Source organism: Diabrotica undecimpunctata, chromosome 2, assembly GCF_040954645.1.
Source record: "Diabrotica undecimpunctata isolate CICGRU chromosome 2, icDiaUnde3, whole genome shotgun sequence".
NCBI classification, from domain to species: domain Eukaryota; kingdom Metazoa; phylum Arthropoda; class Insecta; order Coleoptera; family Chrysomelidae; genus Diabrotica; species Diabrotica undecimpunctata.
In genome coordinates, this window is record NC_092804.1 from 177109433 (window position 1) to 177125856 (window position 16424).

General features: G+C 33.5%; 2 protein-coding genes across 2 annotated transcripts in view; one reads left to right on the forward strand and one right to left on the reverse strand.

Annotated features, from left to right (window-relative positions):
• tow (target of wingless repressor) overlaps window positions 1–16424 on the forward strand; it is a 552940-nt gene that overhangs the window by 487258 nt on the left and 49258 nt on the right. The gene's annotated exons all lie outside the window — the stretch shown is intronic.
• On the reverse strand, window positions 2735–13865 carry LOC140435281 (ER lumen protein-retaining receptor 3-like). The gene is made up of 3 exons (XM_072524102.1): window positions 13460–13865; window positions 8101–8357; window positions 2735–3310 (listed from the first exon to the last, which is right to left on the reverse strand). The coding sequence occupies exons 1-3, from the start codon at window positions 13569–13571 to the stop codon at window positions 2915–2917; spliced, it is 765 nt and encodes a 254-aa protein (XP_072380203.1). The 5' UTR covers window positions 13572–13865; the 3' UTR covers window positions 2735–2914.

Here is a 16424-nt window from a genome sequence, read left to right on the forward strand (position 1 = left end):
ATATGGTGCAGATAAATAAATATTAATTGTCGGTAATTCGCAAAGTTCTATTTTATTTACTATTTAGTTTGTTTACTATTAATATTGGCTGTAAGTACGTGTGCTTGGTTGTATAGTAATTTCCAGCCACTTTTAGTCTGTCAAAAAGTAACTAACTTCGCAAAAAAAAAAATTACTAAATGCACTAGACAGTTGGGACTGGGAATAGCGAACCGAGTTTATAATAGGTACTTTAACAAGTGAAGGTCATTTCGACATGAAAGAACTAACTCATGGCATCTCATGGATATGACTATTCCAATTTAACTGTCGATCATATATCACTCCTAGAAATTTTATTTCGTTTGTATAGAAAAAAATTTTGGTTTTCAAGCATTAGGTTCGGTTTATTCTCGATATGTCTTTTTGAAAATATTATACATTTTGTTTTATTAGAGCAAAACCTGAAACCGGTACTTAGGGACCAATTTACTAGTTTATTTAAGTGTTCTTGTAATATTGACGCCATATTATGATTAACGTTCTTGCCTTTGATGTAAATAATTAGGTCATCAGCATATAGTCTTGCCTGAACAGGTTTTGCAATGATTTCCATTATATCGTTAATTGCTAATAAAAATAGAGTAGGACTGATACACAGACCCACAGAAAAATTTTTTTACTATATTAAGGGTAATAAATCGAAGTATGGATTCCGTTTTTTTTTTGTATCAGCTCTAGTTTTATGGATATGGCACATTCCGAAATAAGTAGTTTTAATATTTGAAATAATGAACAATATGCTATTCAAAGGAATATACATTGTTAATTAAACTTCTTCCTCAGTATATTTGTTACCACATTACTATTTTATAATCAAATAAAACAGTTTGGAAAGTATTTTAAACTTTTAAAATGATACGTTTACCACTAACTTGTAATGTAAACCCATTCGGCCTCCACCTAATAAAATACTAGGTACTTCAAAATCACCATTAGTGCTGCTATCTCTCGATGACTAAGCTCAGTTAGTAAAATTATCTCAATAATTAACCGCTAGATTGCATACTCATTCATGTTTACTGCTGATATTGTTGCCTTTGTTGTTCAAAGTCAGTTCTGATATACAGATATTCAAAACAAATGTACATAATCTCCAATTTTTGTGAGTTGTTCAAAGTGTTGTATCAAATCTTTTCCTAGTTTATATTGGTTTGACATTCAAAAATGATTAGTGCAAGTCGCAGAAGTTGTGTTAATCAACCTGATGTGTTTTGTTACGTTTTTGGGGAGTATATATTACAAGAAAATACGAAAAGTATTACTGACTTTGTGACACGTGCATATCTTGGATATTTTTGTGTTCGGCTTGGTGATCAAGATAAAATATGGGCACAGCATTTTGTATGTATAACATGCACAGAACACTACTTACGGTAGTGGACCACGGGAAAAAGAAAAAGTTTTGAGTGCCAATGGACAGAGAACCTACAAACCACGTTGATGACTGTTATTTTTGCCTGATCAATGTTTCAGGGATCAATAGAAACAATCGTCAACAGTGGTCATATCCTGATTTACCTTCAGCCAAACGCCTAGTACCCCACTCAGAGGAATTAACGATCCCAGTATTCCAAAAGTTACCTGACATATTTGTGAGGATGAAGGTGGCATTTTTGAACATATTTCTGTACATCAACGTATATAAAGAGAATGCGAAAGAAATCTGAGCGACAATCAATCGTATGGGGCTTGGTACGAGGGAGGCATTATTTGGCCTCCAGATATTACTACAAAAATTCCGAGATAGACCAAAGACGTGTTTCTCTGTTTTATCGCCTACGAAAAAGCGTTTGATAGAGTAAAACACACAGAACTCATAGAAACCCTAACACAACATGGTATAGACCATAACACAGTGGCTCTTATTAAAAACCTATATTGGGATTTAATATTCCGAAAAGATCTTCCAAAATGCCCTCGAAAATATTGAAGAAGGAATAAAAATCAACGAAGAATATGTTAACAACTCAAGATACGCATGCATTTCAGTATCTTGGTTGCTGGATAATAAACGATATTAACTTCGAAGTTGAAATACGTGCTCGTGTTTTTCAAAGAATGAAAAAATTCCTAATAAACTCCACCTTATCGTTGGATATCCGATACCAATTTGTAGAAACATTCATTTATTCCATAGTGCTATACTAAGTGGAAACATGGACTTTCGGAATCATAAGTATGAGACGTGTAGAAGCCTTTGAGATGTGGCTTTTTCGAAGGATGCTGTGAAGATCTCTTGGACAGAGCACGTGACCAACAACGAGGTGCTGAGAAGAATTGGGACTGAGAGAGAACTCGTAAATATTGTAAAAACCAGAAAAACAAGTTATCTAGGACATATTTACAGAGGAGAAAAATACAACTTCCTACGACTGATAATGGAACGGAAAGTGGAAGGAAGAAGAGGTTCAGGAAGAAGAAAATGCTCCTGGCTGAAAAGTGTAAGAGATTGGACAGGCACACATTTGATACTAAGAACAGCTCAAGATAGAGAGTAATTTGCTGTAGTTATAGCTAACCTTCAGTAATGGAGAGGGTACCTTAAGAAGAAGTAAAAAAGGGAAACCTTTTAATTGAACGCGAGGAAATTTTTTCTACAATAAACACCTCGTCATAAACAAAGGCTAAATCATATCTTATGGCTTCCGTTTTGCTGGAATTGTTTCACACAGAAATAAAAAACATATAATATTTCTATAATTTATTTATAATATACAAGAGAGGTTAAATATTTGGAATATTTGTCAAATATATAGAATAAATCAGTCAGATAATCAATAAAAACCTAAGCATGGTAGTTAGACCTTCCATAGGAACATTTCACTCTAAGGAGAAGATAGGATGGAAATAAACTTATGTATTATACAACGTCCTAGTCGACTACAGGCTGGTAAGCGTGTTCTGTAACCAAAGGAGCCTCTGTTTTGATAGTTTCAGGTTGTGCAAAACTGCCACTGACGAGGAATATATTTTTCCATTTCATCACATCCTTCTGCTTGTATTTGTGAATTATTTTACTGCAGCGCCAAATTACCACAGCAATGAAGACTATCGTAATATTAACAACATTAGATATCCCAGTTATAGCGTTGAACTGATTGTACGTGTTGTATACGTAAATCGAGTCGCAAATGTACATTATTTTGTACAGAACCAAGAATGATATATACATCTTCATGTGTCGGGTGGTTTTTTTACTCTGGAAAATCATGTACAGCTGTGGAATCATGACTACTGCCTCTAAGTAGTTACTGAATGTCCAGAGTACCTTAAAACAAACAAAATGGAGGTTAATTAAAATCTATACATGTAGGGTATTTTATCTTATACCAAAGGTTTCCGCAGAACAAGTTACAAAATACAAATAAAACAAACCGAGTCACTTGTTTTAACCCGATGCAGTTACACGATATCGTACGTATATTTTGTAAATTTTCCAGTTTAAGTAAGTTTGCAAATTTAAGTTTTTGAGTCCAAATTTGGAATATGATATATTTAAACAGTAGCACACCTAGAATTTGCCTCTGGGGAGGGTTTTGGTTGGTCACCAAAATTTTTTTTATGGTGTTACCTCCATTTTGAGTCCTTAAAATGTGTAAGTAACAGTGTCGGAATAGGATCCTGGGGGATCCTCCTCGGTGATTAAACACTTAGTGGGAAGTTGTTTGTTTCCCATCTACTGCGTATCCAGGTAGTGGATAGAGGAATTTCGTGATCAGTCTTAGAACTTGCGGGTAGGTGGGAAATAAAATACCACCCACAAACCAATATAGACAAAGGTATGCCAACCCTAACGGACGAGTTGCTGGCCCTCCAGGTTGGGGATTGGGCTAGAAACTAAAAACGTCTTCCTTTAAAAATTCATATGTTACGGAATCTCAGGAACTCTTTAGCTGGACGGAACTTACGACGACGACTCTGCAAACGAAAAATGGAATTGAGATTAGGAGCATGAAATATCTTAACCCCTTACCGAGCTGGAGCACTCACATATGTACTAGATATAGCGGATACGTACAACGTGCGTACAACATAGCGGCATATGGGAGGTGTTGATTTGATGGATGGACTATTAAAATAGGTCGGTATCGCATTCATATGAAGACCAGAAAATGGAATAGTCTTTTTTACCACCTCATAGATGTGACGGTGATCAACGCTTACCTACTGTATCACAAGATTGATTCCCAAAAAGAAAAAATTAAGTTGCCAGTGTTCAGAACACAAGTAGCTGAATCACTCTGCTTGTGTGGCATGGCTACAGTCAAACGACCTGTTGGCCGACCTTCCAGTTGTTCACCTAAAACCACTGCAAGAGCACCAAAGGGAGCATATCTTCCGACGGAGCACATCCGTTACGATCAAATAGGCCACTGGTGTGTATTTCGTGATCGTACTCAGGGCCGTTCCTGGCGGGTATGCAATGAATGCCCCGCACGCAGGCGCTAAATTTTAGGGGCGCCAAATATTTGGTTACTATTACAAAAATATTCTCACTTCTAAAACAAAAAAAGTCAGTGTTCAGTATTTCCCCGGTAAGCGCTAAAGCAAGCACTTCATCCGATTGCTATTCCCTATTATAATACCAAAATTTCTAATTAAATTATCACCCTACAATTTTATTAGTGTCAGCACACCACACAACGCGCCGTCTAATGCCGCTCGCCGTGTTTAAGTAAAGAATGTACTATTGATAAAAGCAACAAAAATATTATGAAATTGAAAAACAGCGATGGCGTGAAATAATTAAAAGAATGATTTGTATTGTGCAGTATTTAGCTGGCCAAAATTTAGCTTTTAGGGGTGACAGTACTAATCTTGACTATGAGACTTGATGAGACTAATAATGGCAATTTTTTGAAATTAGTTGAAATGATTGCTAAATTCGATCCAATTATGATGGAACACCTGAGCAATATTCGAATGTCTAAAGGGTTGTGCCGAAATATGCCTCATTGCCTGAGCAATCACTTCCAAAATGAATTAATTGATTTATTGTCAAGAAATATTCAGAAAGAAATTCTGCCTCAGAACAAAATATTACTTAATTATTATGGATGAATCTCCAGATGCTAGCCATGTTGAACAGCTGACGGTCATAATTCGCTTCGTTTATTGTTCTCCATATGAAGTCGAAATTAGAGAACACTTTCTGGGTTTTTTCAAAGTTTTAAATACTACAGGAGAACGGCTCTTCAATTTTTTAGAAGAAGAACTATTATCAAAATTTGAAATAAACCTTGATGACATGAGGCAAATGGGGCAAATATGACAATGGGGCAAATATGTCTGGCAAGCATGTGGGCCTTCAAGCTCAAATTCTAAAAATTAATCCCAGAGCAATGTTTTTGCCTTGTTCAGCTCACACTTTTAATTTAAGTGTCAATGATGCAGCTAAAATTTCATATGAGACTGTAGGTTTTTTTTTTCAATTATTCATGAGTTGTTCAATTTTTTTTCTGCTTCACCTTACAGATGGGACATTTTAAAAAGGAATGTACCAAACTTAACTTCAAAATCAGTAAGTGAAACACGATGGGAAAGCAGAGTCAAAGCCATTCGCCCTCTTAGGTTTCAATTCCTCGAAATTTGTAAAAGTTTACATGATTTGGTGGAAGATAATTCAAGAGATATGAACACGAAACTTTCAGCAAGGTCACTATTAGACAAAATTAAAACGTTCAAATTCATTTTTTTATTATAATTTAGCATGATCTGTTAACAAAAGTTAATATAGTAAGTAAAATGGTCCAGAATCCAAATACAACTTTAAATGAATGCCATACAGAAATAAGAAATCTTATTATTTATTTCACTGAAAAAAGGTCAGACAAACATTTCGAGATTTTCATGAATGAGGCTGTAGCAGAAGCAGAACAAAAGTGATGTAGAGCAAACATTTTCATTATTAAGACAAAGAAAGGCGAAGCTTCAATTTTCGTATGAAGGTACAGATGAAACAGTATTCGATCCAAAACAAAAATTTAAGATCAGTTTTTATTTTCAAATTTTGGACACAACAATTCAATCCCTACAAAGACGCTTTGGGGGAATAGATAAGTGCCACGATTTATTTGGATTTTTGGGTAATTTTCACAATCTAGATTCAGATGTAGTTAAAAGATCATGTATGGATTTGGATTTAGCTTTACAAATTCAACATGAAGCAAACGTTTGCAAAGATATTGATGGTCTTGATTTGCATAATGAGATTCTGTCATACAAAGTTCTTAACCCACTCACAGACTCTAGCAAAATTTCGGATTCGATAGATATTTTAAATTATATAACAAAGAAAAATTTACAATCGTTGTTTCCAAATCTATTTATAGCCTTGAGAATATTCCTGGCCCTTCCAATTTCGGTGGCATCTGGCGAAAGGAGTTTTTCAAAGCTAAAGCTCATAAAAAATTATTTAAGAACGTCAATGTGCCAAGAAAGGCTATCAGATTTGGCAGTTATTTCAATTGAAAATAAAATTTGTGAAGCCATTGATCACAATGAAATGATTAATGAGCTTGCATATGTGAAAGCACGACGTGTCATGTTGTAATTCCAATATTTGTTATTTAATTATTTTTCACTTGGTATATATGTATTATTTAATAAAGTTTTTTTGCATTGAGAGTATCTCCTTTCCGTTATTGTTTCATGTTATATTGCAGAATGCCTTATTAATTTGCGAATTGAGTGTTTTCTTTTTTACTGTTAACTTACATAATAATATTGTTTTAAAATGACCTTTTTTCTTCATTTAATTTTGAAAATAAACCTTTTTTCAAACATGGTTCGTTTTATTTTTCTTTTTACATTCATATCGTATTTTTAATCATATCACAAGAACATGTTATGATATAGGTATCTTAAAAACATAATATGGGGGTGCACAAAAAATCCTGCACGCTGGCGCTCACTACCCTAGGAACGGGCCTGATCGTACTGGTAAAAAACAGTGCAAATTTCCAAAATGCACATCCGAAACCCAAGCATATTGTATAAAATGCAATTTATCTTTATGTAATTCAACCACAAAAACATGTTTTTCAAAATGTTTTTGTGTTGTGATCTTTCAACAATTTCAATATGTTTTTATTTGCTTAGTTTGATAATAAAAAAAAATTAAATGCTGTTACCTTAATGCATGGTTAGTGCACAAGTCCGCCTCAAGGCGGATGTGTTTTTTTTCCTTTTAGAGGTACACCTGGCAGTAATATCAATTTTTGCCTCAGTACATTTGTGTTCGTAAGTGCAAAATCTAAAGGTGGGTACACATATGCAAGCCAAACGGTATACGTACCGTACGCGTACAGATCCTTGAAAAATATTCTACATCGTACTGATCGCATACTTATCTCGATCCATGGAAAGCGACAAACCAACAACGAACACACATGTGCGAAATGATTAATTTTATTTATAATTTGGGTACTGATTTATGTTTCTGTTTTTGCTTGTTTAACAAAAATAAAAATATGTACAATAATCAGTTTGCTGTTTTCTCACGTCTCTCTAGGAAGGAACACGTCATTCACACAATGTCGATTTGATGAGACAATAAAAATGTTCGCTGCGTCTAGTAAGCGCCGTCCAAACTGAAAGACGAGCTTCCTTTGAAGTCGTGGAATAAACCGCAACAATTTGGTTCGCGACGAGTCACGATGAAACAGTACGCAAGCGGTTTTTTCTGCCGTACACATTACCGAATATAGCGATCGCATACCGTATGCATACCGTTTGGCTCGTATATGTGTACCTACCTTAACGTTCGCGAATTATTCAGCTCGAACAAAAATTCATGCATTAGAGGGTTAAGTTGTTTATTAAAGAAATGCCACTGCATAGTTGTTTTTATTGTCTACACATTAAAATATTTCTTAGAACTGCTTACTACTGTATTTAAAACAAGCTGTATCAAATATCATATCAAATTTTAAAACGTTGATAACATTCAATCTCTTGACCCCGAATTCAATTTATTCATTGCATTTTATATGGTGTTGCATTAAAAAAAAAACAAGTGTGGCGTTTAATTACAACGTTGAATTTTATAAAACTTACTTCAATCGCTTCTAAATTGTAATTAACGAACACTGCTAATATCAGTGCCCCGGCAACAAGAACTTCGGACCAGAAGCTGTCATATTTCTTTTCGTATGTGCTCTTCATTTTAAACACAAGTAAAAACGTGCATGTTGGGACAAGTGCAAAAATCACCTTCATTACACTGTTGTAATATGATAAGAATACCACGAATAAATCAAGGTATCTGGTGGTAAATACTAGAGTATAGAGAAACTGCGTCTTGGCCGATACTCCTAAAAAATAACATATGAAATAGTAATATAAGTTAATTCATTAAAACGCTACTAAAATAATACGTAAAGCAAAAAGCATTCGCTTATATTATTTACTAGCGGACCAACTCGACATCGAGTTTTTTAAATGAAATTTTTATTTTGCGAGAAAAATTAAGAGATCAATACAAACAATATAAGCAAGAATATACATAACATTCATCAATAATAATGCAAGTAAAAAAAAAGTGATTATGGAAGTCGACCTCAAAACCGGAATGCAATTTTTAGTTCATCTAATGTCGACATGGATATCATTTAGCAGTTAATTTTGCATGCTGATCACGAATCCGGTGTCAGATTTGCTCTATCTTGACGTTTTATGCGCGTTTCGGGTCACTTCCGGTGTCGGATCGCAACCGGAAGTACATATTTAGATTCGTCTCGACGAGACCTTTCTAATACTAATAATATTCCGAAAAAATATATTAATTTTCTAATGTGGTTTTTGAGTAAAGTGGTGGACAAGAAAAGGGCTTAGCGTCTTAGTATATAAGATACTTTAGGTTACGAGTCCGTGGATGTGTTCCAAAGAGGTTCCGGCCAATCAAAACACAGGTTGATGCAATCAGGATGTTAATTTGTCAGAGTTGGATTAAGTATCTAAGATACTTTGTATTTACAAAAAAAAAGATAAAAGAAAGATTTAATATCTACAAAATTAATAGAATACCACACTCTTTATGTTAACTGTAAATCCACCATTTTCAAAACTACTAAAGCAAAACAAAACAACAAGAATTCTGGATGCACACAAAAAAAAATTAAGAAGTATGGTCAAACTATATTTCCAATGATTTTGACGACAAATATCTTCGATTTGTATTCAACATCAGAAATAGAAGAAAACAGTTCTGTGTGGATTAAAAACGGTAAAGCACATGGAAGAGACTAACTGGAATAATTATCGAGAATTGCTGAAACTTATAAATAACTAAAACTTAAAAATCTTAGCCAAACTATTTCACATCATCGATTACCATTAAATTGTTCCGAAATAATTAGAACGGCATATTCGAAGGCTTTTTCCATTAATCCATTAACAATATTGTGAAAGGCTTTCTCGTGTCAGGAATTTGGTCATTTAATGACATTATTTTTAGTGAAGATGAATTTTTATCGGTCTACGTCACCGACCGACCTGAACAGTTCGAACCAGAACCTTCTAATAGTATTGCAAGTAATAAAGATGCTAATAACAATGGCAATAACCGCCAACAAATAATATCTACACCATCTACAAGTCGAGACAACCAAACTATAGTTTCTCCACACGAAATTAGGCCTTTTCCGAAGGCAGCACCAAGAAAAGCAACTGAAAGGAGGAAGAGAAGAAGTGCAATTTTAACAGATACACATACTGCAGAGGAAGAATGGAGACAATTAAAAACAATAATAACGGATTTTGCAGAAGAAACTGTCAGAAAAGCCAAAAGGCAAAGAAATGTGGAAAAGTACGATGATGAATGCAGAACTGCAGTAGAGAAAAAAGGACAAGCTAGGCTTAACCAACCAAAGAGAATACATGCGACTAGAATATGCAGAACAAAAAAAAAAGAGAGGTTTTGAAAAAACAAGTACAAGAAATCCTATAATATAACACCAGACACGAGAGCAGGAAACAGGAAAAAATGTGAAAACTATAGAGGAATTAGTATAATATCGTCGGTAGGTAGACTTTACGGGAAAATTATTAAAGAAAAACTAGAAACTGAAATAATAGGAAAAATTGGAGAAGACCAAGCAGGGTTCACAGTAGGAAAATCATGCCTAGATCATACGTACACATTAGAACAACTGATAGAGAAGAAAATGGCAAAAGGTAGACCGGTCCATCTGGCCTTTGTTGATCTAAAGAAAGCATATGACTCAATACCTAGAGTCAAATTATGGGAAGCAATGAATGATCTCGGAATCCGACAAACACTAATAAAAGCAGTTAAAGCACTATACAAAGAAAACAAAGTAGCTATTAAATGTGGAAATAAAGCCTACAATCCATTTAAGACGACAAAAGGACTTCTACAAGGCTGTGCTACGTCCCCTACTCTGTTTAAAATATTCTTGGAAAAGACACTCAAACCATGGAGGAGAAAGTGCGAAGGAATGGGCATACCAGTAAGAGACGAATACCTATACACCTTAAGTTTTGCCGACGATCAAGTAGTCATCGCACAAGATGAAGAAGATCTCAGCTTTATGCTCAGAAAACTAGAAGAAGAATATAAAAACATTGGAATGGAAATAAACTTAGAGAAAACCGAATACCTAACAACAGAAAACAAGGATATGAGAAACCTAGAGATAGACGAGGGAAGACAAATAAATGGAACAGATAAATTCAAGTATTTAGGAACCATAATATCGAACCAGGGAACAACAGAAGAAGATATAAACAACAGACTGAGACAAACAAGAAACTGTATAAGACAACTAAACTCAGTGTTGTGGGATAAGAACATTACGATAAAGACAAAAAAGAGAATATATAATACCCTGACAAGAAGTATCCTGACATATGGATCCGAAAACTGGACAATAAACAAGAGAAATAGAGGTAGAATAAGAGCAGTAGAAATGGAGTTCCTGAGGAGAAGCTGTAGACTTACAAAAAGAGACAGAATTGAAAACGCAGAGATTAAGCGGAGAATGGGAGTGCAATCAGACATAATCGACTATATAGAGGAGAAGAGACTATCCTGTTACGGCCACGTCAGAAGAGCGGACAGAGGACGCTGGATAAACAAAATCACAGAATGGAGCCCGATTGGAAGAAGAAAGAGAGGAAGACCCCGAAGGTCATTCAGAGATGAAATCGACGAGGCTATGGAGAAAAGAACCCTGCGAGATGGAGACTGGAATGACAGGGAAAATTGGAGAAAACGGTTGAGTGAAGGAAGACAGTGAAAACTGTGGAAATCCTTAGTAGTAGTAGTACACGAGAGCAGAAAATTCTATAAAAGAATAAAAGAAAGCACACAGTCATTTAGACCAAAACTGATAATATGCAAATACAAGGATGGAGAACTACTAACAGAGAAACAAAAAATTATAATGAGATGGAAAGAATACTTTGAGCAAAACCTAAATGAAGACAATGGAAATGATCAAAATGAGACAATATATTTTATGACGGAGCAGCACATTGAAAATCCGAGTTATGAAGAAGTAGTTTAAATAGTAAAGAAACTAAAAAACAGTAAAGCGCCAAGAACGGACGGAGTTTCGGCAGAAATGTTGAAATATGGAGGACCCGAACTCTGGGAAAGAATTACCTGATAAGCTTGGTATGGACCAATAAGCAAATTACGGAAAAATGGGCAGTTGGTCTTATACAGCCAATATATAAAAAAGGAGATCAGAGGAAATGCCAGAATTACAGACCAATTACATTGCTAAATGTAATATACAACATCCTTTCTGGCATTATCTACACTAGATTGTCAGAATACTCCGAAAATATAATTTGTGATTATAAAAATGGATTCATGTCAAATAGAGCCACTATAGACAACATATTCATATTTCGAACAATACAAGAGAAAAACTTATGAATAGAACGATAGAACTATATAATATGTATATAGACTTTAAACAAGCTTTTGATAATGTGAAAAGAGACAAAATGCTGGAAGACCTATGAAATCTAGGTATACCAAAAAAATACATCAAAATACATCGAAATTATTAGACAAAAGAACCAAAATGACTATCTACAGAGCTTTGATTAGACCCGTAGTAACCTATGGTTGTGAAAAATGGGTAATGACAAAAAGAGAGGAAGCCCAAGTCAGGACATTCTATGGAAATATATTGAAAAAAGTATATGGTCGGTGCAAGAGGAAGACGACACATGGAGAATCAGGAGAAGCGACGAGGTTAATAAACTGAATGAGGATATAACATTGTAAGATTTGTGAAAGACTGTCATGAAGACATGTTCAGCGACAGGAAGACAAGAAAACGACAAAGAAGATGTTACAGTCGAAGCTGGTAGTCGAAGGCTAGACAAGAGGTAGACACAGGTAGACAAGATGGTTGGGTGATGTGAAACAGGACCTGAAAACCATGAATATAAGACAATGAAGGAGAAGGGCCCAAAAGAGATCTGAATGAAAGGACATAGCCAAACAGGCAAAGACCCATTCAGGGTAATGATGCCAAAAGAAGAAGAAGAAAACCTGTTAAAGAAGAAATAGAACAATATAAATCGGCAAAAACCCAAGAGCAGCCAGAAGAAATCCCTAAAAGGAAAATAATAAACAAAAAGAAAAATAAAAGTAGCGAAGATGAAAGTGAAGTAAGTCTTACACTGCAAGATTCGTCATCAGATGAAAAAGAGTTTTTTGAGAAAATTATAGCAGAAGCGAAAGACAAAGAAAATGAAAAAAATTATCAAATTAACAGGAATAATTTTGTTTTAGTAGAATTAGCTACAAAAAAAATAAAGAGACTTTAAAAAAATAAAGTACGTAAATAAAGTTAAAAATTTTACAAGAAAATTGATGGTATGGTAGCATCTAGAAATTTCGTACCTATAAGTATTGAAAACCCTTCTTTTGTCAACAACTCCGATGTAATACTGCGTCTTCCTGAACCTAAATGTAGGTTTGTCAAAACGGCAAGAGGCACAACTTATATTTTGCCGTTGACTGTAGTCCCTACAATGTTGTTTCGTTTATCGGTTATTTATATTGTTAAATGAAGTTTATTTTTAATTTACATTGTACTGTTTTCTCTTACAAAATATGTACAGTAAGGAGTTGTTCCAAGGTACAACCTTATTGTTGTACCTCAGACCAGAGAGTGATTATTTTATTTACTTATTTTTCAAGTACTTATTTCATTTATATTAAAATTTTCAATGCATATTACAAAACTGATTAAATAAAAGAATCTTGTTTATCCAAAATTTCTTTATTTAACATTATCTTTACACAAATATCGACTTAAAAAAATGCTCCAAGGTACAACACTTTCCCCTAAACCTTTTTAATATTTATATCTGCACGAGATTGAAAAATTAAGTATATGTGAAATAATAATTGTACTAAGATACATACCATCATATGACTTCTTCTTTATGATACTTAGTAATAAATGGAATGTTGCAAAATTGTGCAATGCATCACCAAGAGTTCTAAAGATATCAAGTTCTTCAAATGTGGAACACATATTAGATCTAAATTCAACAAAATAAATATGTATATATATAATACAAAATAAAACAAAAGACCACAATAATACAAGAAAAATATACACATCAACCGCACAATCCACGTGCTTTATTACTGACTACTGACGTACTGACTGTGAACTATGAACGACTGAACGATTACCTGACTAGTGATCCCTCTTTTGAAAGCTTCCAAGTAAGATTCTTAAACTCGCTAAACTGGCGGACCAAACAGTTATATACCAAGTTAAATGAAAATTTAATGCAATATTTAGTTGCATTACTCGAGCTCAGTAATAGACTAGGCGGGATCTGTAGAAATTCAGACCATAATGGACATTTTCCATAGGAAGCTATTTTTTTGCTGGAATCCCTTCAGGATGTGCCCAATATCGATAATCACGATATGCGCCAGTCGCAAACCTTGTGCTAAATTTTTTATTTAACAAAATCTGAAAACAATTGAAAATTTCTCATTTTTTTGCTCCTATTTTCGTTTATAATTTTCAAAATATTGATCCTAGAGAAAAAATTATACGAAGTTAAAAGTTTCGTTATTAAATTTTACACAATATTTTGTTAGCTAGAAATTGAAAATTTTATGTTTATTGTTGAAAAAATAGCAATAATTGGAAAAAAAGTACAAAAAAATGAAGTTAATCCTTTAAATGTTTTCGACTTTCTAAACTTGACTTACAAGCTCCATATTCCGCCTAGAAAAACCTTTTAATATGTTTAAAACGTGTGCTAAATTTTGTTAGATCGGTCGGATAGGTTTTGCATAATAATTTTGCAATCCAGCCTACTGGAAAAAAATCGCAAATTTTCAAATTTCTAGTAAGCAATAAATAAGGCTCTCAAATAGTTGCAAATTTTTTTACATATAGAGGAAGGCTCAAACTTTCAAACGCTTTTTGTAAAATTCAAATCGGTTTACTAGGAGAGCCTAGAATTTTTTTTTAAATTTTAAACATTTTTTAGGCTTATAAACAAATTGAATAACTTTACGAGCTTTAAACGTATCATTTTCAAAATTTATACACTTAAAGAACATTAAAAGACGCTTCTTTAAAAAAAAACGATACATTCGTCTTACTGGTTGCCGAGATATTGAAGGTCAAGGTCAGACCTGAAGATTCTTGTCCTTCCAAAAAAAGAAAAAGACTTTAAAAAAAATTATTGAAGATTGAGTCAAAATAAAGTTTATTTATGAAAAAAACAATTTTTTTGCGTTTGCCTTTGTTTTAACAATTTAAATTATTTATTAATAATTTATAAATACATATTTGTTTACTAAAAGTAACAATTTACTTCAATGTATAAATTGCAAGTTTAAAAAAAATGCATGAAGAAAAAATGCAATTACTTGTTTAACATACAATTGTTTATTCCAAATTTCCCAATTTTGCAATTAAAAATGGTACTTGAAAATATGATATTTGAAATCCTTGTCGTCCGAGACATCGATTCAAAAAAAAAGAGCAAACTTGGTTAACAAGAAACCGAGATAATGCAATTTTTAGCGCGCGCTATGATTTTGAACTCAGCGATTCACATTTCGAGTGAATGTCCCCCACCACCACCTCTCATGCATTCCGAGCGACATTTTACGCGAAAACGGTTTTTTATTTGTCTTTTTTATGGATGTTGCCATAAAGCGCATTACGTAAAACTTTTCATATAAAAAGTACTTGACAAGACTAGGGTATTTGTTTAGAAACGAGCCCTCTATCACTTATGGTTACACGGCAAATATATGCCAACTTTGACCTTCAATATCTCGGCAACCAGTAAGCCGAATGTATTTTTTTTTTGAAGAAGCGTCTTTTAATGTTCTTTAAGTGTATAAATCTTGAAATTGATATGTTTAAAGCTCGTAAAGTTATTCAATTTGTTTATAAGCCTAATATATATAAAAAATGTTTAAAACTTTAAAAAAATTTCTAGGCTCTCCTAGTGAACCGATTTGAATTTTACGAAAAGCGTTTGAAAGTTTGAGCCTTCTTTTATGTGTAAAAAAATTTGCAACTATTTGAGGGCCTTATTTAGGGCTTACTATAAATTTGAAAATTTGCGATTTTTTTCCAGTAGGCTGGGTTGCAAAATTATTATGCAATACCTATCCGACCGATCTTAACAAAATTTAGCACACGTTTTAAACATATTAAAAGGTTTTTCTAGGCGGAATATGGAGCTTGTAAGTCAAGTTTAGAAAGTCGAAAACATTTAAAGGATTAACTTCATTTTTTTGTACTTTTTTTCCAATTATTGCTATTTTTTCAACAATAAACATAAAACGAAATATTGTGTAAAATTGAATAACGAAACTTTTAACTTCTTATAATTTTTTCTCTAGGATCAATAGTTTCCGAATTATAAACGAAAATAGGAGCAAAAAAATGAGAAATTTTCAATTGTTTTCAGATTTTGTTAAATAAAAAATTTAGCACAGGGTTTGCGACTGGCGCATATCGTGATTATCGATATTGGGCACATCCTGAAGGGATTCCAGCAAAAAAATAGCTTCCTATGGAAAATGTCCAATCCAAAACAGATCCCGCCTAGACTATAATAACACAACGTGCTGGGGTGTCTCCTAATTGGGTTTTTATATTTCTTTTAGAACCTTTTATGTTTAACTGTAATGTTCTGGCTTTATCGAAAAACTAATTATCAAAGCGATAAGTAGTTTTCTTGGTAACTAATATTGTAAAGAATACAAGAAATACATGGGTAATTTAGTCAATGCCGTAGTTAATAAATAACTTTTACAAGTATGTTTTTTATAGAGGATGCAGCTTTTCAGATTACTTATTGTCACATGGAAACGAACGAAAATAATTATTTTCATA